Here is a 19,944-nt window from a genome sequence, read left to right on the forward strand (position 1 = left end):
CACGTCCCCCAGGGACCCAGCAAAATCCCCCTCCCCCAGGGACCCAGCACCCTCAACCCGGGGGTCACCAGCAAAATCTCCACACCTCCCACCCGACTGTACCCTCTGCCCTGGGGTTCCCTTTCCCCTGGCCCCACCTAACGAGAGCCTCCTGGGACCCTCCACACCCCCGAACCGGATTGTTTCCCCAGCCCTAAACCTCCCAAGATCATTTACCCCGGGAACCCACCCCACGACAGAGCCTTGTCCACCTTCCCCTTCGGACCCACCTCCTGCACCCTCCATTACCTCCCCAAAACCCCACCTGCCATCTCCCCCACCCCTCTCTGGCTCCTTGACCCCCCACTCCACAGACACCTCGTTGCTTCTCGAGCCCATCTGATCGGTGTTCTTTCATTCTGCACCCATTGACCTTCAGTCCTCCCCCCTCATGATTACGGAAGAATGGACTTGGACGGAGGCTGGGAAGGGTTGTCGAGGGATGAACTGACTGGCCTCCTCCTATCCGGTTGCTTATATTTTTTTAGGTTTGACTGAAAGTCACATTTACCTCATGAGTATCTTTATCCCAAAGAGTTGGTAGGATTTGTTCTGTTCTTGCTTGTGGCTGGCAGTCTGGAGTGGCTTTTGTAGCAGTGGCTGGATGAGAAGCTGCTGTGTGTCTGTGTGTTTTTATCTGGGGAGGGCAGGATCGGGTTACAGGTTACACACCAGCTGCAGCCTGTGGCTGATGTTCCAGCACTTGGGGGCTTGATCAGATTTCAGCATAAACATTGTTCCTCTGAATATTTAAACATTGGACATGGACAGGTGAAGGTGCAGAAAGAGAAAGCGGCAGCTCAGAGTGTGAAATCCCCGAGCGGGACCCACATTGATCTGGATCAACGCGCTAGGTACAGAGTAAAGCTCCTTTTACACTGTCCCCATCAAACAGCACACAGAACAAGGTGTTACTGCAGGGTTTTTCTTTATTACAGAGCAGACCATGGCTGAAACAGCGAGCCTCCTTGAACATCTTGCACATACAGGAACACTTTACTCCCTGGCCATCAGTATAACCATCTTAACCATCTCACGCTATTAAACCTGCACCATCGTCTGGAACCTGAAGCAGCCTTTCTGGGATCTGACTTGTGTCGTGGGCCCCAGATGGCAAACTCCTTTCCCTTTTTAATAACAGGGACTACTTAGGCTAAATAGGAAATCAGACTATTCTGCGGAAGAGATACAAACAGAATCTAAATATCAAACCATGCTTAATGTGATTGATGTGGGGGTGCGGTGGCTACTTCCTGGGATCTCCATTGCTAGAAGAATGGGTTCTTGCTTTCCCTGTTCCTGTTCCGGAGCTGCAGGCGGCCCATGCCAGCTTTGCTGATGCACGGGATCTTCTGATTGGCCCTCATAACGACTGCCAGAAGACAGGAGTTGGGCCGCTGAATGACTTCACACCATTCTGGGTAATCGACTGGCTGTGCCACACTGCGAGGGAATAAACACCGTGAGAATCTGCAACCCTTCGCCTCCCACTGTTACAGTTAAATACCGAGCAAAGCTCACTCTGCGCTGTCCCCATCAAACACTCCCAGGACAGGTACAGCACGGGGTTAGATACAGAGTAAAGCTCCCTCTACACTGTCCCCATCAAACACTCTCAGGACAGGTACAGCACGGGGTTAGATACAGAGTAAAGCTCCCTCTACACTGTCCCCATCAAACACTCCCAGGACAGGTACAGCACGGGGTTAGATACAGAGTAAAGCTCCCTCTACACCGTCCCCATCAAACACTCCCAGGGCAGGTACAGTGCAGGCTGATGGTTCTGTCCTCTGGTTTGGGTTATACTCACTTGTCACAGCAGCCCACTCCCAAAGGATTCAGACAGACGCATTGGTAACAATCCTCATTGACCCAAGTGTCTCCAATCTCCAGCCTGACACCTTTGTGTTCGCAGGAGGCTACAGAGAGGAAAGGAATAAGCGCAAAATAATGACAATCCTGACAAGTCCACAGAAACCACCACCTGATCAAACCCCCTCCCCACAGGGTTCAGCTCCTCACATCTTACCCCCCCCCCACATCATAAACCCCTCAAACATGATCCACCTCTTCACACACCCCCTCAGAAACCAACCCCCCCATCATAAACCCCCCTCCCCACAGGATCCATCTCTTCACACCCCCACCTCAGAAACCAACCCCCTCCCCACAGGGTGCAGCTCCTCATAGCTCACCCCCCCTCAGAAACCAACCCCCCCCATCATAAACCCCTCAAACAGGATCCACCTCTTCACATCCCCCCTCAGAAACCAACCCTCCCCATCATAAACCCATCCCCACAGGATCCACCCCTTCACACCACCCCCTCAGAAACCAACCCCCTCCCACAGGGTGCAGCTCCTCATATCACGCCCCCCCCTTAGAAACCAACCCTCACCATCATAAACCCCTCAAACAGGATCCATATCTCTTCACACCCCCCCACCTCAGAAACCAACCCCCCCCCCCCCCCCATCATAACCCCCTCCCCACAGGATCCATCTCTTCACCCCCCCCCTCAGAAACCAACCCCACCCCCCCATCATAACCCCCTCCCCACAGGATCCATCTCTTCACACCCCGCCTCAGAAACCAACCCCCCCCCCCATCATAAACCCCTCAAACAGGATCCACATCTCTTCACACCCCCCCACCTCAGAAACCAACCCCCCCCATCATAACCCCCTCCCCACAGGATCCATCTCTTCACACCCCCCCTCAGAAACCAACCCCCCCCCCCCCCATCATAACCCCCTCCCCACAGGATCCACCTCTTCACACCCCCCTCAGAAACCAACCCCCTCCCCACAGGGTGTAGCTCCTCATATCTCACCCCCCCCCCCCCCCCTCATAAACCCCTCCCCACAGGATCCACCTCTTCACCCCCCCCCCCCCCCCCACAACCTCAGAAACCAACCCTCCCCCCATCATAACCCCCTCAACCAGGATCCATATCTCTTCAGCCCACCCCCTTCCTCAGGAGTCACCCCCTCTTCACAGTCTCCCCCTCCCCATGGGAACAGCCCTTCCCCCCACCACCCAGGTTGACAGGTCCCCTCACCTCGCACCTTCCCAAAGTCTGTTAGTTTTTGGTCATTATTCATACCTTTTCCATTAAAGAAACATTCTCCAGCACTGGCCTGTGGGGACAGAACCAACAGCAGCCACAGAAATCTCATTGCACACTCCAGCTGGCCAAATCCGTTTGTCTTTCTCACCCTCTCTGTCTACCCTGCAGCCTGTCTCACCCTCTCTGTCCACTCCACAGCCTGTCTCACCCTCTCTGTCCACTCCACAGCCTGTCTCACCCTCTGTCCACCCTACAGCCTCTCTCACCCTCTCTGCCCACTCCGCAGCCTCTCTCACCCTATCCACCCCACAGCCTCTCTCCCCCTCTCTATCCGCTCCGCAGCCCCTCTCACCCTCTCTATCCACTCCGCAGCCTGTTTCACCCTCTCTGTCCACTCCGCAGCCTGTTTCACCCTCTCTGTCCACCCCACAGCCTCTCACCCTCTCTGTCCACCCGGCAGCCTCTCTCACCCTTTGTCCACCCACAGCCCCTCTCACCCTCTCTGTCCACCCCACAGCCCCTCTCACCCGGCCTGTTTACCTTTCAGCCTACCCCCCCCTCCCCACTGTCTCTAACCCTGCCTGCTTGTCTTTCTGAAACTATCCTTTAATATTCCTCTGACTTGGGTCCGTCTCTACCTTTTCGCTGCCACAGTATTTTTCACTGTCTGGCCCCGTTCATCTCCCAGTAACTTGGAGCTGGTCCCTGTCTCACCTTTATACTGTTCCATTGCTCTATCCCTCCCAGTTCTGACAGTGTCAGATGAGCATCGATCACTCCTGTCCTCAGTGCCTGCGTCTTCTCACCATCTGCCTCTGTGATAAGGCACGTTCTCCATCGTCTTTTATTTACCAGTGATTCATTGGGACACAGTTGATAGCGGCGCTGTTAAATAGCAAGACCTCAGAGTAACAAGGATACCCATCAGGCCCAGTGATCAGAGCTCAATCTCCTCTTATCTGATGTTTGCAGCAATTTGTTCTGGACACTGCCTGATCAGTGATGTCAGTTGAAAGGTAAATACTGCCCAGGACCAGGGAGAAGTGGCTGAGGGATCTTTTACTGTGAAGAAGGGCAGAAAGGGCCTCGGTTTAATGTCTTATCTGAAAAGTGACAACACCGACAGTGCAGCACTCCCTCAGCACCCCCCCTACTGTGCAGCACACCGCCCCCCCACCGACAGTGCAGCACTCCCTCAGCACCGCCCCCCCCCTCCCCTCCAGAATCACAGTGCAGAAGAGGCCCTTCGGCCCATCGAGTCTGCACCGACACGTGAGAAACACCTGACCTACCTATCTAATCCCATTGACCAGCACTTGGCCCATAGCTTTGAATGTTTATGACGTGCCAAGTGCTCATCCAGGTACTTTTTAAAGGATGTGAGGCTAACCCGCCTCCACCACCCTCCCAGGCAGCGCATTCCAGACCGTCACCACCCTCTGGGTAAAAAAGTTTTTCCTCACATCCCCCCTAAACCTCCTGCCCCTCACCTTGAACTTGTGTCCCCTCGTGACTGACCCTTCAACTAAGGGGAACAGCTGCTCCCTATCCACCCTGTCCATGCCCCTCATAGTCTTGTACCCCTCGATCAGGTCGCCCCTCAGTCTTCTCTGCTCCAACGAAAACAACCCACTCTATCCAACCTCTCTTTGTAACTTAAATGTTTCATCCCAGGCAACATCCTGGTGAATCTCCTCCAGTGCAATGACATCCTTCTTATAATGTGGCGACCAGCACTGCACACAGTACTCCAGCTGTGGCCTCACCAAGGTTCTATACAACTCCAACATGATCTCCCTACTTTTGTAATCTATGCCTCGATTGATAAAGGCAAGTGTCCCATATGCCTTTTTTACCACCCCACTAACATGCCCCTCCGCCTTCAGAGATCTATGGACACACATGCCAAGGTCCCTTTGTTCCTCAGAACTTCCTAGTGTCATGCCGTTCATTGAATACTTCCTTGTCAAATTACTCCTTCCAAAGTGCATCACATCAGACTTTTCAGTGTTAAATTCCATCTGCCACTTATCTGACCATTTGACCATCCCATCTATATCTTCCTGTAGCCCAAGACACTCAACCTCACTGTTAACCACCCGGCCAATCTTTGTGTCATCCGCAAACTTACTAAGCCTACCCCTCACATAGTCATCTATGTCATTTATATAAATGACAAATAATAGGGGATCCAGCACAAATCCCTGTGGTACGCCACTGGACACTGGCTTCCAGTCACTAAAGCATCCTTCTGTCATCACTCTCTGCCTCCTACAACTAAGCCAATTTTGAATCCACCTTATCAAATTACCCTGTATCCCATGTGCCTTTGCCTTCTTTATAAGTCTCCCATGTGGGACCTTGTCAAAGGCTTTACTGAAATCCATATAAAGAACATCAACTACACTACCCTCATCTACACACCTGGTGGTCACCTCAAAAAATTCAATCAAATTTGTTAGGCATGACTTCCCACTGACAAAGCTATGCTGACTGTCCCTGATCAAACCTTGCCTCTCCAAGTGGAGATAGATACTCTTCTTCAGAATTTTCTCCAATAGTTTCCCTACCACTGATGTGAGACTCACTGGACTGTAGTTCCCTGGCTTATCTCTACAACCCTTCTTAAATAGCGGAACCACATTAGCTGTTCTCCAGTCCTCTGGCACCTCTCCCATTGCTAGAGAGGAATTAAAAATTTGGGTCAGAGCCCCTGCGATCTCCTCCCTTGCCTCCCTCAGCAGTCTGGGACACAAATCATCCGGAGCTGGAGATTTGTCCACTTTTAAGCCTGCCAACACCTCCAATACCTTGTCACTCCCTATATCAATTTGCTCAGGAACCTCGCAGTCTCTCTCCCCGAGTTCGATATCTTTATCCTCATTCTCTTGGGTGAAGAATTCATTCAACACTCTAGCGATGTCCTCTGGCTCCACCCATAGTATGGCGCTCGCTCCCCCCCCCCCATACGACAGTGCGGCGCTGCCTCAGCACCGGCCCCTTCCCTTCCCGGCTCCCATTCTTCCTGAACAGGGAGCTGGAATCCAGCTCACCCATCGCTCTGACTCTGGACCCTCCTGGCTCCCTCTTGTCCGTGGGGGTTCCCCCTCCCATTAAGCTCACCTCTTGCCGTGTGTGTGTGTAACAATCTGCAATACTATGGAAATGCTATTAGACTTAGTCCTGGGTTTGTGGCCAGCCCCACACTAACTATACGAAGCTGCTAGAATTACTGCAGGAGTGGGGGATTGAATCTTTTTACAAAGTTCCGGCAGCTTCCAGCAGTAAACCAGTGAGTGCTATCACTGTTTAAGCAGAGTGTTTACTCTGCCTTTGTAATCATCCGGTCTCCAAAAACAGCCAACAAACAGAGTTCCAAACGTCACCGAGGCCAGATAATAACTCTAGCAACAGGGAACAAGCACAAATGCATAGAGAGCTGGCTGTGCAACAGCTCCCTCCGCACTGTCCCCATCAAACACTCCCAGCATGGGGTTAGATACAGAGTAAAGCTCCCTCTACACTGTCCCCATCAAACACTCCCAGGACAGGTACAGCACGGGGTTAGATACAGAGTAAAGCTCCCTGCACTGCAGCTCAGCTCTGAACACTGTTCTATTGTCAGTGTGGTCCGGTTTCTGCCCCACCTTTCCTGCAGTGTGAGAGAGAGATTTGAAGCCATTTTCCTGTGGTGTTCTGCAGGTATCCATTCCCACTGTCACCTGGTTTGAGGTGGCCACTCGCTGGCATCCCAAGGGACATGTTCAGGACAGGTATGAACTGCTCCCAAAACCTTCAGCCAATTCTTAGCCACAGAAAGCAGAGAAATACTACTTCCTAATCTGTATTGTATGTGAATGGCTCACCTTGCTTAGAATGTAACCCACAGCAGAGCTTAAACACAGCACAAATACCAATGGAGCCAGGTGAGGGAGACTGAGGCAACGTTTAAATTGTCTATCACATCAGTATTGAACAAGTGATTGGGTTTAGCCTATGAGAGATTGCATTGATGGGTGCAGCATTACACAGGAGTCTCTATAATACTGATTATCCTTCTCAGTTCTGTTCTTTCACAATGGGGTGAATCTGTTTCCACAGTCTGTACATCCAGCGCACCGGGTTCTGGTGCTGAGGCTGTAAAGCCGCTTAAATTGATTCAATCTGTTTCCGGACCTTCTCAGAAGCGAGTCTGTCCAGTGCTCTCTGACGGAGAATGACCAGCACGGCGAAGATGACAGAAAGGAAAATCATGGTCCCTTCGAACCTCCAGAAGAGAGTCTCCTCCATACCTGCGGAGCGGCAGCTGCGGAGAGGCAGACAACAGAGTTACCGAGACAGAAGCTAAAGACCAAATCCTCCGTCAGTGGGTGAATAACTCACCCAGTGTCGTTCTGAGTCCCTCAGACAGAGAACACAAAGAGAGCAGACACACACACTCCCAACAAACACCCAGCCAAGGTGTCAGTACCTTTTATATTCCTCTTTCTGCGACTCGGAACAGTTAATCTTTTCCACAAACCCGGTACTGCTGCAGGCTTCATGTGTTTTCTAGAAACAACACCACAGTCAAGACAAGAGGCAACTCCCAACAATTTCACCACCCACCCACCGGGCGCACAACCCCCCCACCCGCCGGGCACACAACCCCCCACCCGCCGGGCACGCAGCACCTCCCACCCACCGGGCACACAGCCCCCCACCCGCCGGGCACAGCCCCCCACCCGCCGGGCACGCAGCACCCCCCCCACCCGCCGGGCACGCAGCACCCCCCCCCACCCACCGGGCGCACAGCCCCCGACCCGCCAGGCACACAGTCCCCCACAGGGTGCAGTATGTAAATATTTGATGCACAGATACCTGTATTTGACGTGTGTCGTACAGGGACACCTGCTCCCTGTCCCTCTGGCGACACCTCTACCTCTCCCCACACTCCCATCCTGTACCTTTTCCACTAATACTCACCACCTCAAACCATGTGCATTTCTTACATTCCTCTGCCACCATGAACTGCTCAACCTGCCAGCATGGAGTGGCTGGAACTGTCCTCACTGTACAGAGAGAGAAGAAAATATAACCATAGGTACAGCACGGGGTTAGATACAGAGTAAAGCTCCCTCTACACTGTCCCCATCAAACACTCCCAGGACAGGTACAGCACGGGGTTAGATACAGAGTAAAGCTCCCTCTACACTGTCCCCATCAAACACTCCCAGGACAGGTACAGCACGGGGTTAGATACAGAGTAAAGCTCCCTCTACACTGTCCCCATCAAACACTCCCAGGACAGGTACAGCACGGGGTTAGATACAGAGTAAAGCTCCCTCTACACTGTCCCCATCAAACACTCCCAGGACAGGTACAGCACGGGGTTAGATACAGAGTAAAGCTCCCTCTACACTGTCCCCATCAAACACTCTCCTGTAACTGCGGACAGTTTAAAGACTGTAAAGAACCATGCCCACAGCATCCTGTGCTCTAGTGTCTGCTCTGCCTATCCCAGATTTCTCACATTGCCTTATTTACACCATTTCTCTCTCACACACACACAGCCACAAAATCAACTCGCTCTGAACTCCCAGCCTCCATCAGCTCATCCAAAACTCTGATCCCCAGACCATAACTCACACCGAGTCCCTTTCACCCAACACTGTCACTCTGCCCAGACCCTAACTCACACCAAGTCCCTTTCACCCATCATCACTCTGCCCAGACCCTAACTCACACTGAGTCCCATTCACCCAACATTCTCACTCTGCCCAGACCCTAACTCACACCAAGTCCCATTCACCCAACATTCTCACACTGCCCAGACCCTAACTCACACCGAGTCCCTTTCACCCAACATCATCACTCTGCCCAGACCCTAACTCACACCGAGTCCCTTTCACTCATCATCATCACTCTGCCCAGACCCTAACTCACACCGAGTCCCTTTCACCCATCACCATCACTCTGCCCGGACCCTAACTCACACTGAGTTCCATTCACCCATCACTGTCACTCTGCCCAGACCCTAACTCACACCGAGTCCCTTTCACTCATCATCATCACTCTGCCCAGACCCTAACTCACACCGAGTCCCTTTCACTCATCATCATCACTCTGCCCAGACCCTAACTCACACCGAGTCCCTTTCACCCATCACCATCACTCTGCCCAGACCCTAACTCACACCGAGTCCCTTTCACCCATCACTGTCACTCTGCCCAGACCCTAACTCACACCGAGTCCCTTTCACTTATCATCATCACTCTGCCCAGACCCTAACTCACACCGAGTCCCTTTCACCCATCATCATCACTCTGCCCAGACCCTAACTCACACCGAGTCCCTTTCACCCATCATCATCACTCTGCCCAGACTCTAACTCACACCGAGTCCCTTTCACCCATCACTCCTGGACACATTGGCCTATACTGACTCTTATCGTTAAATAACAGTTCAATTTTAAAATTGTCAGTCTTGTTTTGAAATCCCTCATTGGCTTTTCCACTCCCATCTCTATCATCTCCTCTAGCTGCACAACCTCTCAGTCCTCACTCTTTCTCCAATTCCGGCGTCTGGAGTAGCCTGAGATTAATCACTCCAACATTGGCACTGTGTCTTCAGCTGGCTGGAACCTAAGGGACCAACGACCCAACTTGGGAATTTGCTGAGGGAATTCCCAGTGTTTTAAGGGTGGATCTCTTTCTGAAATCTAGTCATGGTTTGCATTGAACTTAACTTTAACTTGTCGTTCCTTTTCAGTGTTAGTCAGTGGTAAAGTAGCTGCCGGTTAGTGGCTGCACAGCTAATGAAGTGGCTACCTGGAAGCAGTTACCCAGTCAGCAGTGAGTGTGTCAGGTCTTTTCAGTTCTTGCTGTTAGAAATACAGGAGGATTTTGCTAGCATATGGAGTACCAGCTTCTACAGGATGCTCAGCAATCCGGGGAGGGAGGGGAGAGGTGCTGTTCTCATCTTTCACAAGGACAGAGAACAGTTTGACAGAGGGAGACAGTGAGCAGGTAGGTTCTGAGTTTTACCCCCTCTAAACTGGGGCAGTAGTTTATGCTAAGACTGGGAAGATGTAATTATATTAAATTTATAGCTTAACTAGTTAAACTAGTATTAGTAAAACTAAATATACCGACAAATAAAGATGGCGGGCAGGCCAGGTGGTGTGTTACAGCTGTAGTATGTGCGTGTGGTGGACATCTATGAGATTGACAACAACCACATCTGCTGCTCGAGGAACTTTGGCTCAGAGTTGATGAGCTGGAGTCATGTGACATGTCAGGGAGGGGCAGGGTTACCTGTACACTTTGTTCCAGGAGGCAATCACACCATTTAGGTCAGGTGCTTCAGCTTCAGGCTGTGGTCAGGGACAGGAGGGTGTAACTAGGAGTGAGGAAGGTCTGGGGATCCTGCAGGTAGCAATGGAGCTAGTCTTTGGAACTCTCTACACCAGACAGCAGTGCCATAGTCTTGAATATAATCAATGTTGAGCATTGGTGGGTTAAGCGGGCAGGCAGAAAGTGGAGTTGAGGTTCTGTAATTCCCTGTCAAGACCTCTCTGCCTCCCTCCTCCTCTAAACTTGCTCAAAACCAACTTACCTGACCAAGCACTTGGTCGCCTACCCCAATATCTCCTTATGTGGCTTGTGTTAACTTTAGTCTGTAAAGCATCTGAGGATATTTTAGTCCGTGAAATTTGCCATATAAATGCTAGCACTTGCTGCTGTTAACAAAGCAGTAATGATGTACCTGAATCTTTCACTTCATGTGGTGTTAGAGATTCGCTGAACCTGAAAGATTAAAAACAAGTGTTAGGACTTCTAGTACTTTAATGTCCTCATCTGCTGTGCGCTCACACACTTGTACTTTCTAGCTGAGGTCACTGGGTGGCGATGAGGAGCAGGACCCCTGGCTTTCCTGTATATCCCCTTCCCCAACCAACCTCAGCCCTCACTACCTCATCAATGAGGCTCCCTGGAAAACCTTTTGTTCACCGTCTCTGGGTGAGTAAATCACAGATGAAAATTCACATATACACGGGATATTTCAGAATACTCAGAGTAAGTGTATTCCTACTATAAATAAAAATTCTAAGGGGAGGACCCACCATCCGTGGTTAACTAAAGATGTTAAGGAAAGCATCAAACTTAAGGAAAAAGCAAACAACTTTGGGTCTGGCCACGCTGCCGGGGAATGCACCAAGTAGTACCACCTGTCCCTCATTGAAAAATTTATGCAGAGAAACACCTCCCCGTCAGATCCTTCCAACACGCCAGGAGTCTCACCCCCTCCGCACGTTGCCCTCGAGGTGGCTGTGGTGGGGATGAGACCGTTGTTCACCTCCTTGTGGATTGTGCCTTTGCAAAGAAGATCTGGAGAGAGATGCAATGGTTTCTGTCGAGATTCATCCTGAGCAGCGCGGTGACACAGGACTCTGTGCTCTACGCGCTGTTCCCAGGGACACACACCGAGACAAACATCAGCTGCTGCTGGAGGATCATCAACTCGGTGAAAGACGCTCTTTGGTCTGCCTGAAACTTGTTGGTCTTCCAGCACAAAGAGTTGTCCCCGACCGAGTGTTGCAGACTGGCACATTCCAACGTCCAGGACTACGTGCTGAGGGACGCACTAAAGCTTGGGGCAGCCGCAGCAGAGCGAAATGGGGAAAGGTCGCTGTCTAAGACCTTTCTGTCACAGTGCACCGAGGGGTTGGGAACTGTTTAAAGCCCCTCGGGCTGTACAGCTCAAAATGAATGTATGCAGTGAATATTATATGTATCACAATTGTAGTGAAACACCTCAGAGTGCAACATGATCTATGTTGATAACTTAAATACCATTGCACTGTCTGTCTGTAATGACCATGTTCAAATGTCTGTAATGTTCATTGATTGTATTGAAGCACCTCATGATCTATGTGGAAAACTGGAATATGATTGCACTTTTTGTGATGGCCACATTTTGAAATGTTTTGTAATGGTTCTTTCAGATATTTTATGAATAAAGTATATTTTTCCAAAAAAACATTTTAAAAACAGGAGTTAACAAAGTGAGTCTGGGGAATTAATAATGGAAAATAAGGAGCTGGCAGATGAATTGAACAGGTATTTTGCATCGGTCTTCACTATGGAGGATACAAGTAACATCCCAGAAATAGCTGTAAATTAGGAAATGGAAGGGAGGGAGGAACTCAGGAAAATTACAATCACGAGAGAAGTGGTACTGAGTAAATTGTTGGAGCTGTGGACTGACAAGTGCCCGGGTCCTGATGGACTTCATTCTAGGGTTTTAAAAGAAGTGGCTAATGAGATAGTTGATGCATTGGTTTTAATTTTCCAAAACTCCCTAGATTCGGAAAAGATTCCATTAGATTGGCAAATAGCGAATATAACTCCTTTATTTAAAAAGGGAAGGAGACAGAAAGCAGGAAGCTACAGGCCAGTTAGCCTAACATCTTTCATACGGAAAATGTTAGAAGCTATTGTTAAAGATGTTATAGCAGGGCCCTTTGAAAAATTTAAAGCAATCAGGCAGAGTCAACATGGTCTTGTGAAAGGGAAATCATGTTTAACCAATTTATTGGAGTTCTTTGAAGGAGTGACATGTGCTGTGAATAATGGGGAACCAGTGGATGTACTGTACTTAGATTTCCAAAAGGCATTTGATAAGGTGCCACATCAAAGGTTATTGCGGAAAATAAAAGCTCATGGTGTAGGGGCGTGGATTGAAGATTGGCTAGCTAACAGGAAGCAGAGAGTAGGCATAAATGGCTCATTTTCTGGTTGGCAAGATGTAACGAGTGGTGTGCCACAGGGACTAGTGCTGGGGTCTCAACTGTTTACAATTTACATAAATAACTTGGATGAAGTTATGATGATATGGTTGCTAAATTTGCTGATGACACAAAGGGGATAGGTAGGAAAATAAGTTATGAAGACGAACATAAGGAGGCTACAAAAGGACATATATAGGTTGAGTGAGTGGGCAAAGATTTGGCAAATGGAGTATAATGTAGGAAAATGTGAGGTTGTCCATTTTGACAGGACAAATAAAATAAGAGGCATATTATCTAAATGGTGAGAGATTGCAGAGCTCTGAGATTCAGAGGGATCTGGGTGTCCTAGCGCATGAATGAAAAAAGGTTAGTATGCAGATACAGCAAGTAATTAGCAAAGCTAATAGAATGTTAGCGTTTATTGCAAGGGGAATTGAATACAAAAGTAGGGAGGTTATGCTTCAGTTATATTGGGCATTGGCGAGACCACATCTGGAGTCCTGTGTACAGTATTGGTCTCCTTATTTAAGGAAGGATGTAAATGCGTTGGAAGCAGTTCAGAGACGGTTTACCAGACTAATACCTGGAATGGGTGGGCTATCTTATGAGGAATGGATGGACAGACTAGGCTAGAGTAAGGCGACTCGATTGAAACATATAAGATCCTGAGGGGCTTGACAGGGTGGATGTGGAGAGGATGTTTCCTCTTGTGGGGGAGTCTAGAACCAGGGGTCACTGTTTAAAAATAAGGGGTCGCCCATTTAAAACTGAGACGAGGAAAAGGGTTGTGAGACCCTGTCGCCCCCAACTTCTCAAAGGCAATTAGGTATGGGCAATAAATGCTGGCCCGGCCAGCGACACCCGCATCCTGTGAATGGATAAAACAAAAGACTTTGGAATTCTCTTCCTCAAAAGGCAGAATCTTTGAATATTTTTAAGGCAGAGGTAGATAGATTCTTGATAAGGGGGCGGAAGGTTATCAGGGGTAGGCAGGAGTTGAGGTTGAAATTAGGTCTGCCATCATCCTATTGAATGGCAGAGCAGACTCGAGGGGCTGAGTGGCCACCTCCTGCTCCTAATTTGTATGTTCGTATCTCTCCCTCACACCCCTCATTGAGAGTCTGTCCCACATCGTGTCTCTCTCTGTAGCCCTTTGGGAAAGTCCTTGTTTTGGAGAGGGAAATGTTGCAGGGTGTGATAGTAACTGCAGTCACACTGGTGATTGTGCAAATGCTGGAAGAGTGAGGGTACGAGATGCACCAACAATAAGGCTCTAATGACTATTATTCCAACTGGTTTCTATGGTGTAACTCACTGGATATTTAACACGAAAAGGTAGATGAGAGTGAGACGACTCCACGCACTGTTACTGCAGCTCAGGGACAGTCTGTTACTGTAGCCGCTGGTTTTATCCTGGGGCTCCTGTGATTCACAATTCAATGACATGATTCCAGAGCGAGAATCCAGGCCCAGCTCAACGACAAAACCGGCAGCAGCCTAAGGACTCTCGAGCTTGTCAGGCACCTGAGTTCCGAATCCTCCCAACCATCTCGAGCTGGAGAGCAGGTTTCTGGAAAATAACAAAGGAATTCAGGTGATAAAAATCAACTCTGAGCTCAACGTTCACCTCCCAGTTACATCCCCATCAGCCCCAGGCCCCGATCTCCCCCCCGGGTCCTGATCCATAACACCATAAGACATAGGAACAGAAGTAGGCCATTCGGCCCATCGAATCTCCTCCACCATTCAATGAGATCGTGGCTGATCTGATAATCCTCAATTCCACTTTACTGCCTTTTCCCCACAGCCCTTGATCCCTTTACTGATTAAAAATCTGTTTATCTCAGCCTTGAATATATTTAACGACCCAGCCTCTACAGCCCTCCGCTGTAAAGAATTCCACAGATTCACCACCCTCAGAGAAGAAATTCCTCCTCATCTCTGTCTTAAATGGGTGACCCCTTTCTCTGAGATCATGCCCTCTGGTCCTAGACTCTCCCACGAGGGGAAACAGCCTCTCAGTATCTACCCTGTCAACCCCCTTGTAATGTTATTACACCCATTCAATCTGCTGAGAGCGTATTAGCAAGTCACAGGAGTGAGGAGATCACACACCCCAGCCTAACCCTGTCCTCAGTCCCACACTCTCAATATCCTTCTACCAAGATACAACAGACATCGATTCCATTTTCATGAAGGTTGATGGGCATATCTTGATGAGGGTGGACATGCGCACAGTACCTGCTGGACCCTTTCACCTCAAGTATTCACCCTGGTCTCCAGCCAGACAGAAGAGATGAATGCCTGTGACAGCTAACTATTAACACACTCAAAGTCAGGAAGCAGAGTGTAAGCTTATAGTGTGAAATTTACTGTCGGGCCGCACAGTGAACCCCCAGCTTTCACTGGAAGTGGGGTTGTTCTCTCAGCCCAGTTTCTATAAGGGGAGAGAATCAGCAGAGCCACAAGCACTGAACAGGTTCCACTTTCTCATTCCTCCTGCCCCTCAGGTACAATTAGCACAATGCAAAATGCACCTCCCTCTACATTGTTCCTATCAAACACTCCCAGGGCAGGTACAGCACGGGGTTAGATACAGAGTAAAGCTCCCTCTACACTGTTCCTATCAAACACTCCCAGGACAGGTACAGCACGGGGTTAGATACAGAGTAAAGCTCCCTCTACACTGTCCCCATCAAACACTCCCAGGACAGGTACAGCACGGGGTTAGATACAGAGTAAAGCTCCCTCTACACTGTCCCCATCAAACACTCCCAGAACAGGTACAGCACGGGGTTAGATACAGAGTAAAGCTCCCTCTACACTGTCCCCATCAAACACTCCCAGGACAGGTACAGCACGGGGTTAGATACAGAGTAAAGCTCCCTTCACTTAGCAGTGCATCCAAAACTGTTCACATCTCACACCAGATGCACTGTAGCCCCTTTGCCTTACAGTTTGAGTGATGAAATGTTATTGGGTGCTTTGAATTCTTAGTCACTCAAAGAGAATGAACCTAGAGACCATTTCAGAGATGAATATCCTACATGCTGCAACGACACTTACCCCAGCTTGTGATTTTGCCGTGGTGGTTGTCGGATGTGTTACAGGGGCTGGCTGGTGGTACACAGTAACCATTGGACCACTGAACTGCGAGGTGGAAGTACTGACAGCCTTTATAACTCCACCTGCAAATATCTCTTTAATCCGGTTCACAGCCTCTGCAAAAGAGTTGTAGAAACCCAATGTAATAATGACTAAACTCCAACGTATTCATTTACTACAGACAGTGTAAATGCACCAATCCGATAACAATATCTTCTTCACTCCTTTCTATCCGCCTCTCCCAATGGGTCAGACTCTTGCTGGGGATAGGCTGCCAACATCCATGGAGGCATAGGAGGCTCAGAGCCAGCATGTCACTGGTCACATAGCAGCCTAACACTGCCCTCAATCTCATAGTCACCCAGAGCTTCCAAGCATGGAATCTTTTCATTAAGAACACATAAGCACTCCCTCAATGCTTCCCCTCTGACAGCTCACTTCTTCCTCAGTGCTGATCCTCTGAGTGAAATGCTCCCTCAGTACTGACCCTCCGACAGTGCGGTGCTCCCTCAATACTGACCCTCCGACAGTGCGGCACTCCCTCAGCACTGACCCTCCGACAGTGCGGCGCTCCCTCAGCACTGACCCTCCCACAGTGCGGCACTCCCTCAGCACTGACCCTCCGACAGTGTGGCGCTCCCTCAGTACTGACCCTCCGACAGTGCGGCTCTCCCTCAGCACTGACCCTCCGACAGTGCGGCACTCCCTCAGTACTGACCCTCCGACAGTGCGGCGCTCCCTCAGCACTGACCCTCCGACAGTGCGGTGCTCCCTCAATACTGACCCTCCGACAGTGCGGCACTCCCTCAGCACTGACCCTCCGACAGTGCGGCGCTCCCTCAGCACTGACCCTCCCACAGTGCGGCACTCCCTCAGCACTGACCCTCCGACAGTGCGGCGCTCCCTCAGTACTGACCCTCCGACAGTGCGGCGCTCCCTCAGCACTGACCCTCCGACAGTGCAGCACTCCCTCAGTACTGACCCTCCGACAGTGCGGCTCTCCCTCAGCACTGACCCTCCGACAGTGCGGCACTCCCTCAGTACTGACCCTCCGACAGTGCGGCGCTCCCTCAGCACTGACTCTCCGACAGTGCGGCGCTCCCTCAGTACTGACCCTCCGACAGTGCGGCACTCCCTCAGTACTGACCCTCCGACAGTGCGGCACTCCCTCAGTACTGACCCTCCGACAGTGCGGCACTCCCTCAGTACTGAACCTCCGACAGTGCGGCGCTCCCTCAGCACTGACTCTCCGACAGTGCGGCGCTCCCTCAGCACTGACCCTCCGACAGTGCGGCGCTCCCTCAGCACTGACCCTCCGACAGCTCACTTCTTCCTCAGCGGGCCCCGCCCCCGCCAGGGGCCCGGATCCCCCTCCCGGATCCCCGATCCCCTCCCCCGCGGATCCCCCACCCCGCGGATCCCCCCCCCCCCCCCCCCTTCCAGGTCTCTCACCCCCCCGCAGTTTTTCTCCGCCGCCATCTTAATCTTACACGACGACGAGGTAACAAATTGTGAAAGGGTGGCCCGGGGTCCCGGCGCCAAAACAGCGCCGCCTGACGGGTGCAAGGGGTAGAGACAGGGAGCCTCCGGGTACAGCGCCGCCCGCGGTGCGGAGGAGGAGGAGCCTCCGGCAACAGCGCCGCCCACGGGGCGGAGGAGGAGTCGCCTGCGGAAGTTAATGCATTTCAATGGAAGTGGCTGTGTTAATTTTAAGAATAGTTTCCTCATGTCACCAAAATCAAAGCAAAATACTGCTAGCGCTGAAAGTCTGAAAAGCAAACAGAAAATGCTGGAAATAGTCAGCAGATCAAACTTCATCTGTGGAGAGAGAAACAGAGTTAACCTTTAGGGCCCAAAATATGACTCTTCAGAACTGAAATTCTCCCAGCAGGTTCCAGAAGCCCAGCTTGGACAACACTGATTCCAGCAGGTCTCCTGTAGGGTCCAGTTGGACAACACTGACTCCAGCAGGACTCCTGTAGGGTCCAGTTGGACAACACTGACTCCAGCAGGTCTCCTGTAGGGTCCAGTTGGACAACACTCCCCCCAGCAGGTCTCCTGTAGGGTCCAGTTGGACAATATTGTCCCCCAGCAGGTCTCCTGTAGGGTCCAGTTGGGCAACACTGCCCCCCAGCAGGTCTCCTGTAGGGTCCAGTTGGACAACACTGCCCCCAGCAGGTCTCCTGTAGGGTCCAGTTGGGCAACACTGCCCCCCAGCAGGTCTCCTGTAGGGTCCAGTTGGACAACACTGCCCCCAGCAGGTCTCCTGTAGGGTCCAGTTGGGCAACACTGCCCCCAGCAGGTCTTCTGTAGGGATCAGGTGGACAACACTGCCCCCAGCAGGTCTCCTGTAGGGTCCAGGTGGACAACATTTCCCCCAGCAGGTCTCCTGTCGGGTCCTGTTCAGGTACCTTCGACCCCTGCAGGTCTCCTGTAGGGTCCAATTCTGGTACCCTCAGCCCCTGCAGCTCTCCTGCAGTGTCCAGTTCAGGTACCCTTGGCCCCAGCAGGTGTCTGTAGTGTCCAGTTCAGGTACCCTTGACTCCTGCAGGTCTCCTGTAATGTCCAGTTCAGGTACCCTCAGTCCCAACAGGTCCCCTGTACTGTCCAGTTCAGTACACTCAACCCCAGCAGGTGTCCAGTAGGGTCCAGTTCAGGCACCACGGACCCCAGCAACTGTCCTGTAGTGTCCAATTCAGGTACCACTGACACCAGCAGGTCTCCTGTATGGTCCAGTTTGGGTATGATCCACTCCAGCAGGTCTCCCGTAGGGTTCAGCCAATGTGCCATTAGATCATAAGAAATAGGAGCAGGAGTAGGCCATTCAGCCCCTCGAGCCTGCTCTTCCAGTCAATAAATTCATGGCTGATCTGACTGTGACTTTAACCCCACCTTCCTGCCTCCTCCATAAACGCTGCCTCCCAGTCAAATATCTATGCAACTCAGATTTGAACAAATTCAATGGCCTAGCCTCTGCAGTTCTCTGGGGTAGAGAATTCCAAAGACTAACAACTCTCTGAGAGAAGAAATTCCTCCTTATCGCCGTCATAAAATGGGAGGCCCCTTATTTTAAAATTGTGTCCCCTGGTTCTAGATTCTCCCACAAGGGGAAACATCCTCTCAACATCTACCCTGTCAAGCCCCCTCAAGACCTTATACATTTAAATAAGGACACCTCTCATTCCTCTAAACTCCAATGAGTATAGGCCCAACTTGCCCACCCTTTCACCATGAGACAAATCCCTTCATCTCAGGAATCAGTCTCGTGAACCTGCTCTGAACTGCCCCCATGTAAGTATATGCCTCCTTAAATTCAGCAACCAAAACTGTATGCACTAATCCAGGTGTGGTCTCACTAAAACTGTGTACAGCTGGAGCAAGACTTTTATACTCCATCCCTCTTGCAATAAAAGCCAACATTCCACTTGCTTTCCTAATCACTTGCCGTACCTGCATAGTAACGTTTTGTGATTCATGCGCCAGGACGCCCAGATCCCTCTGCACTGCAGAATTCGGCAATCTCTCTCTATTTAAATAGTATTTTTGCTTTTCTATTCTTCCTGTCAAAATGGACAAGTTCATATTTTCCCACATTATGCACCATCTGCCAAATTTCTGCCCATCCACATAACCTGTCTATATCCCTTTGCAGTCTCTTTATATGCTCCTTACAGCTCGCTGTCCCATCATCCAAATCATCTTCTAGATCGTAAGTAGTCAAAGCCCCAGCACTGAGCCCTGCGGATCTCCACTTTGCCAACCTGAAAATGATCCATTTATCCTGGCTCTCTGTATTCACAGAATGTTACAGCACAGGAGGAGGCCATTCAGCCAACCGTGTCTGTACCAGCTCTCCGAATGAGCAACTCACCTAGTGCCATTCTCCCGTAACCATGCACATTCTTCCCTTTCAGATGTTGGGAAATAGAGACAGTTTAAGTAAGCTATATGTGTATTT

At 50.6% G+C, this 19,944-nt stretch overlaps 2 protein-coding genes across 4 annotated transcripts; both read right to left on the minus strand.

Annotated features, from left to right (window-relative positions):
* Positions 1–952: 952 nt before the first annotated feature.
* On the minus strand, positions 953–7,083 carry LOC144672287 (prostate-associated microseminoprotein-like). Of its 3 annotated transcripts, XM_078534134.1 has the most exons (4): positions 6,976–7,083; positions 3,824–4,171; positions 1,850–1,958; positions 953–1,482 (listed from the first exon to the last, which is right to left on the minus strand). In XM_078534134.1, exons 2-4 carry the CDS (start codon positions 3,837–3,839, stop codon positions 1,308–1,310), a joined length of 300 nt encoding a protein of 99 aa, XP_078390260.1. In that variant the 5' UTR covers positions 3,840–4,171; positions 6,976–7,083; the 3' UTR covers positions 953–1,307. The 3 variants fall into 3 exon arrangements, with proteins under 3 accessions (XP_078390260.1, XP_078390261.1, XP_078390259.1); XM_078534135.1 differs by lacking the exon at positions 6,976–7,083 and having other exon boundaries at positions 3,824–5,078; XM_078534133.1 differs by lacking the exons at positions 3,824–4,171; positions 6,976–7,083 and adding an exon at positions 3,146–3,678.
* Positions 7,037–17,524, minus strand: jtb (jumping translocation breakpoint). Its single transcript, XM_078534132.1, has 7 exons — positions 17,439–17,524; positions 15,948–16,102; positions 14,197–14,451; positions 10,856–10,896; positions 8,075–8,160; positions 7,581–7,660; positions 7,037–7,415 (listed from the first exon to the last, which is right to left on the minus strand). The coding sequence occupies exons 3-7, from the start codon at positions 14,325–14,327 to the stop codon at positions 7,259–7,261; spliced, it is 495 nt and encodes a 164-aa protein (XP_078390258.1). The 5' UTR covers positions 14,328–14,451; positions 15,948–16,102; positions 17,439–17,524; the 3' UTR covers positions 7,037–7,258.
* Positions 17,525–19,944: the final 2,420 nt, after the last annotated feature.

Source organism: Cetorhinus maximus, chromosome 36 (genome assembly GCF_964194155.1).
Source record: "Cetorhinus maximus chromosome 36, sCetMax3.hap1.1, whole genome shotgun sequence".
NCBI lineage: Eukaryota > Metazoa > Chordata > Chondrichthyes > Lamniformes > Cetorhinidae > Cetorhinus > Cetorhinus maximus.

What these genes read in the sequence shown, in the direction of transcription:
- LOC144672287 (XM_078534133.1), bottom strand. Translation starts at nt 3,218, where the DNA reads ATGAGATTTCTGTGGCTGCTGTTGGTTCTGTCCCCACAGGCCAGTGCT. An exon ending in ATGTTTCTTTAATGGAAAAG is followed by an intron (nt 1,959 to 3,145) that starts GTATGAATAATG and finishes TCCTCTCTGTAG; the next exon opens with CCTCCTGCGAACACAAAGGT. An exon ending in GGAGTGGGCTGCTGTGACAA is followed by an intron (nt 1,483 to 1,849) that starts GTGAGTATAACC and finishes ATTCCCTCGCAG; the next exon opens with TGTGGCACAGCCAGTCGATT.
- jtb (XM_078534132.1), bottom strand. Translation starts at nt 14,327, where the DNA reads ATGTCATTGAATTGTGAATCACAGGAGCCCCAGGATAAAACCAGCGGC. An exon ending in ACATGAAGTGAAAGATTCAG is followed by an intron (nt 8,161 to 10,855) that starts GTACATCATTAC and finishes CTCTCTGTACAG; the next exon opens with TGAGGACAGTTCCAGCCACT. An exon ending in CAGAAAGAGGAATATAAAAG is followed by an intron (nt 7,416 to 7,580) that starts GTACTGACACCT and finishes GCCTCTCCGCAG; the next exon opens with CTGCCGCTCCGCAGGTATGG.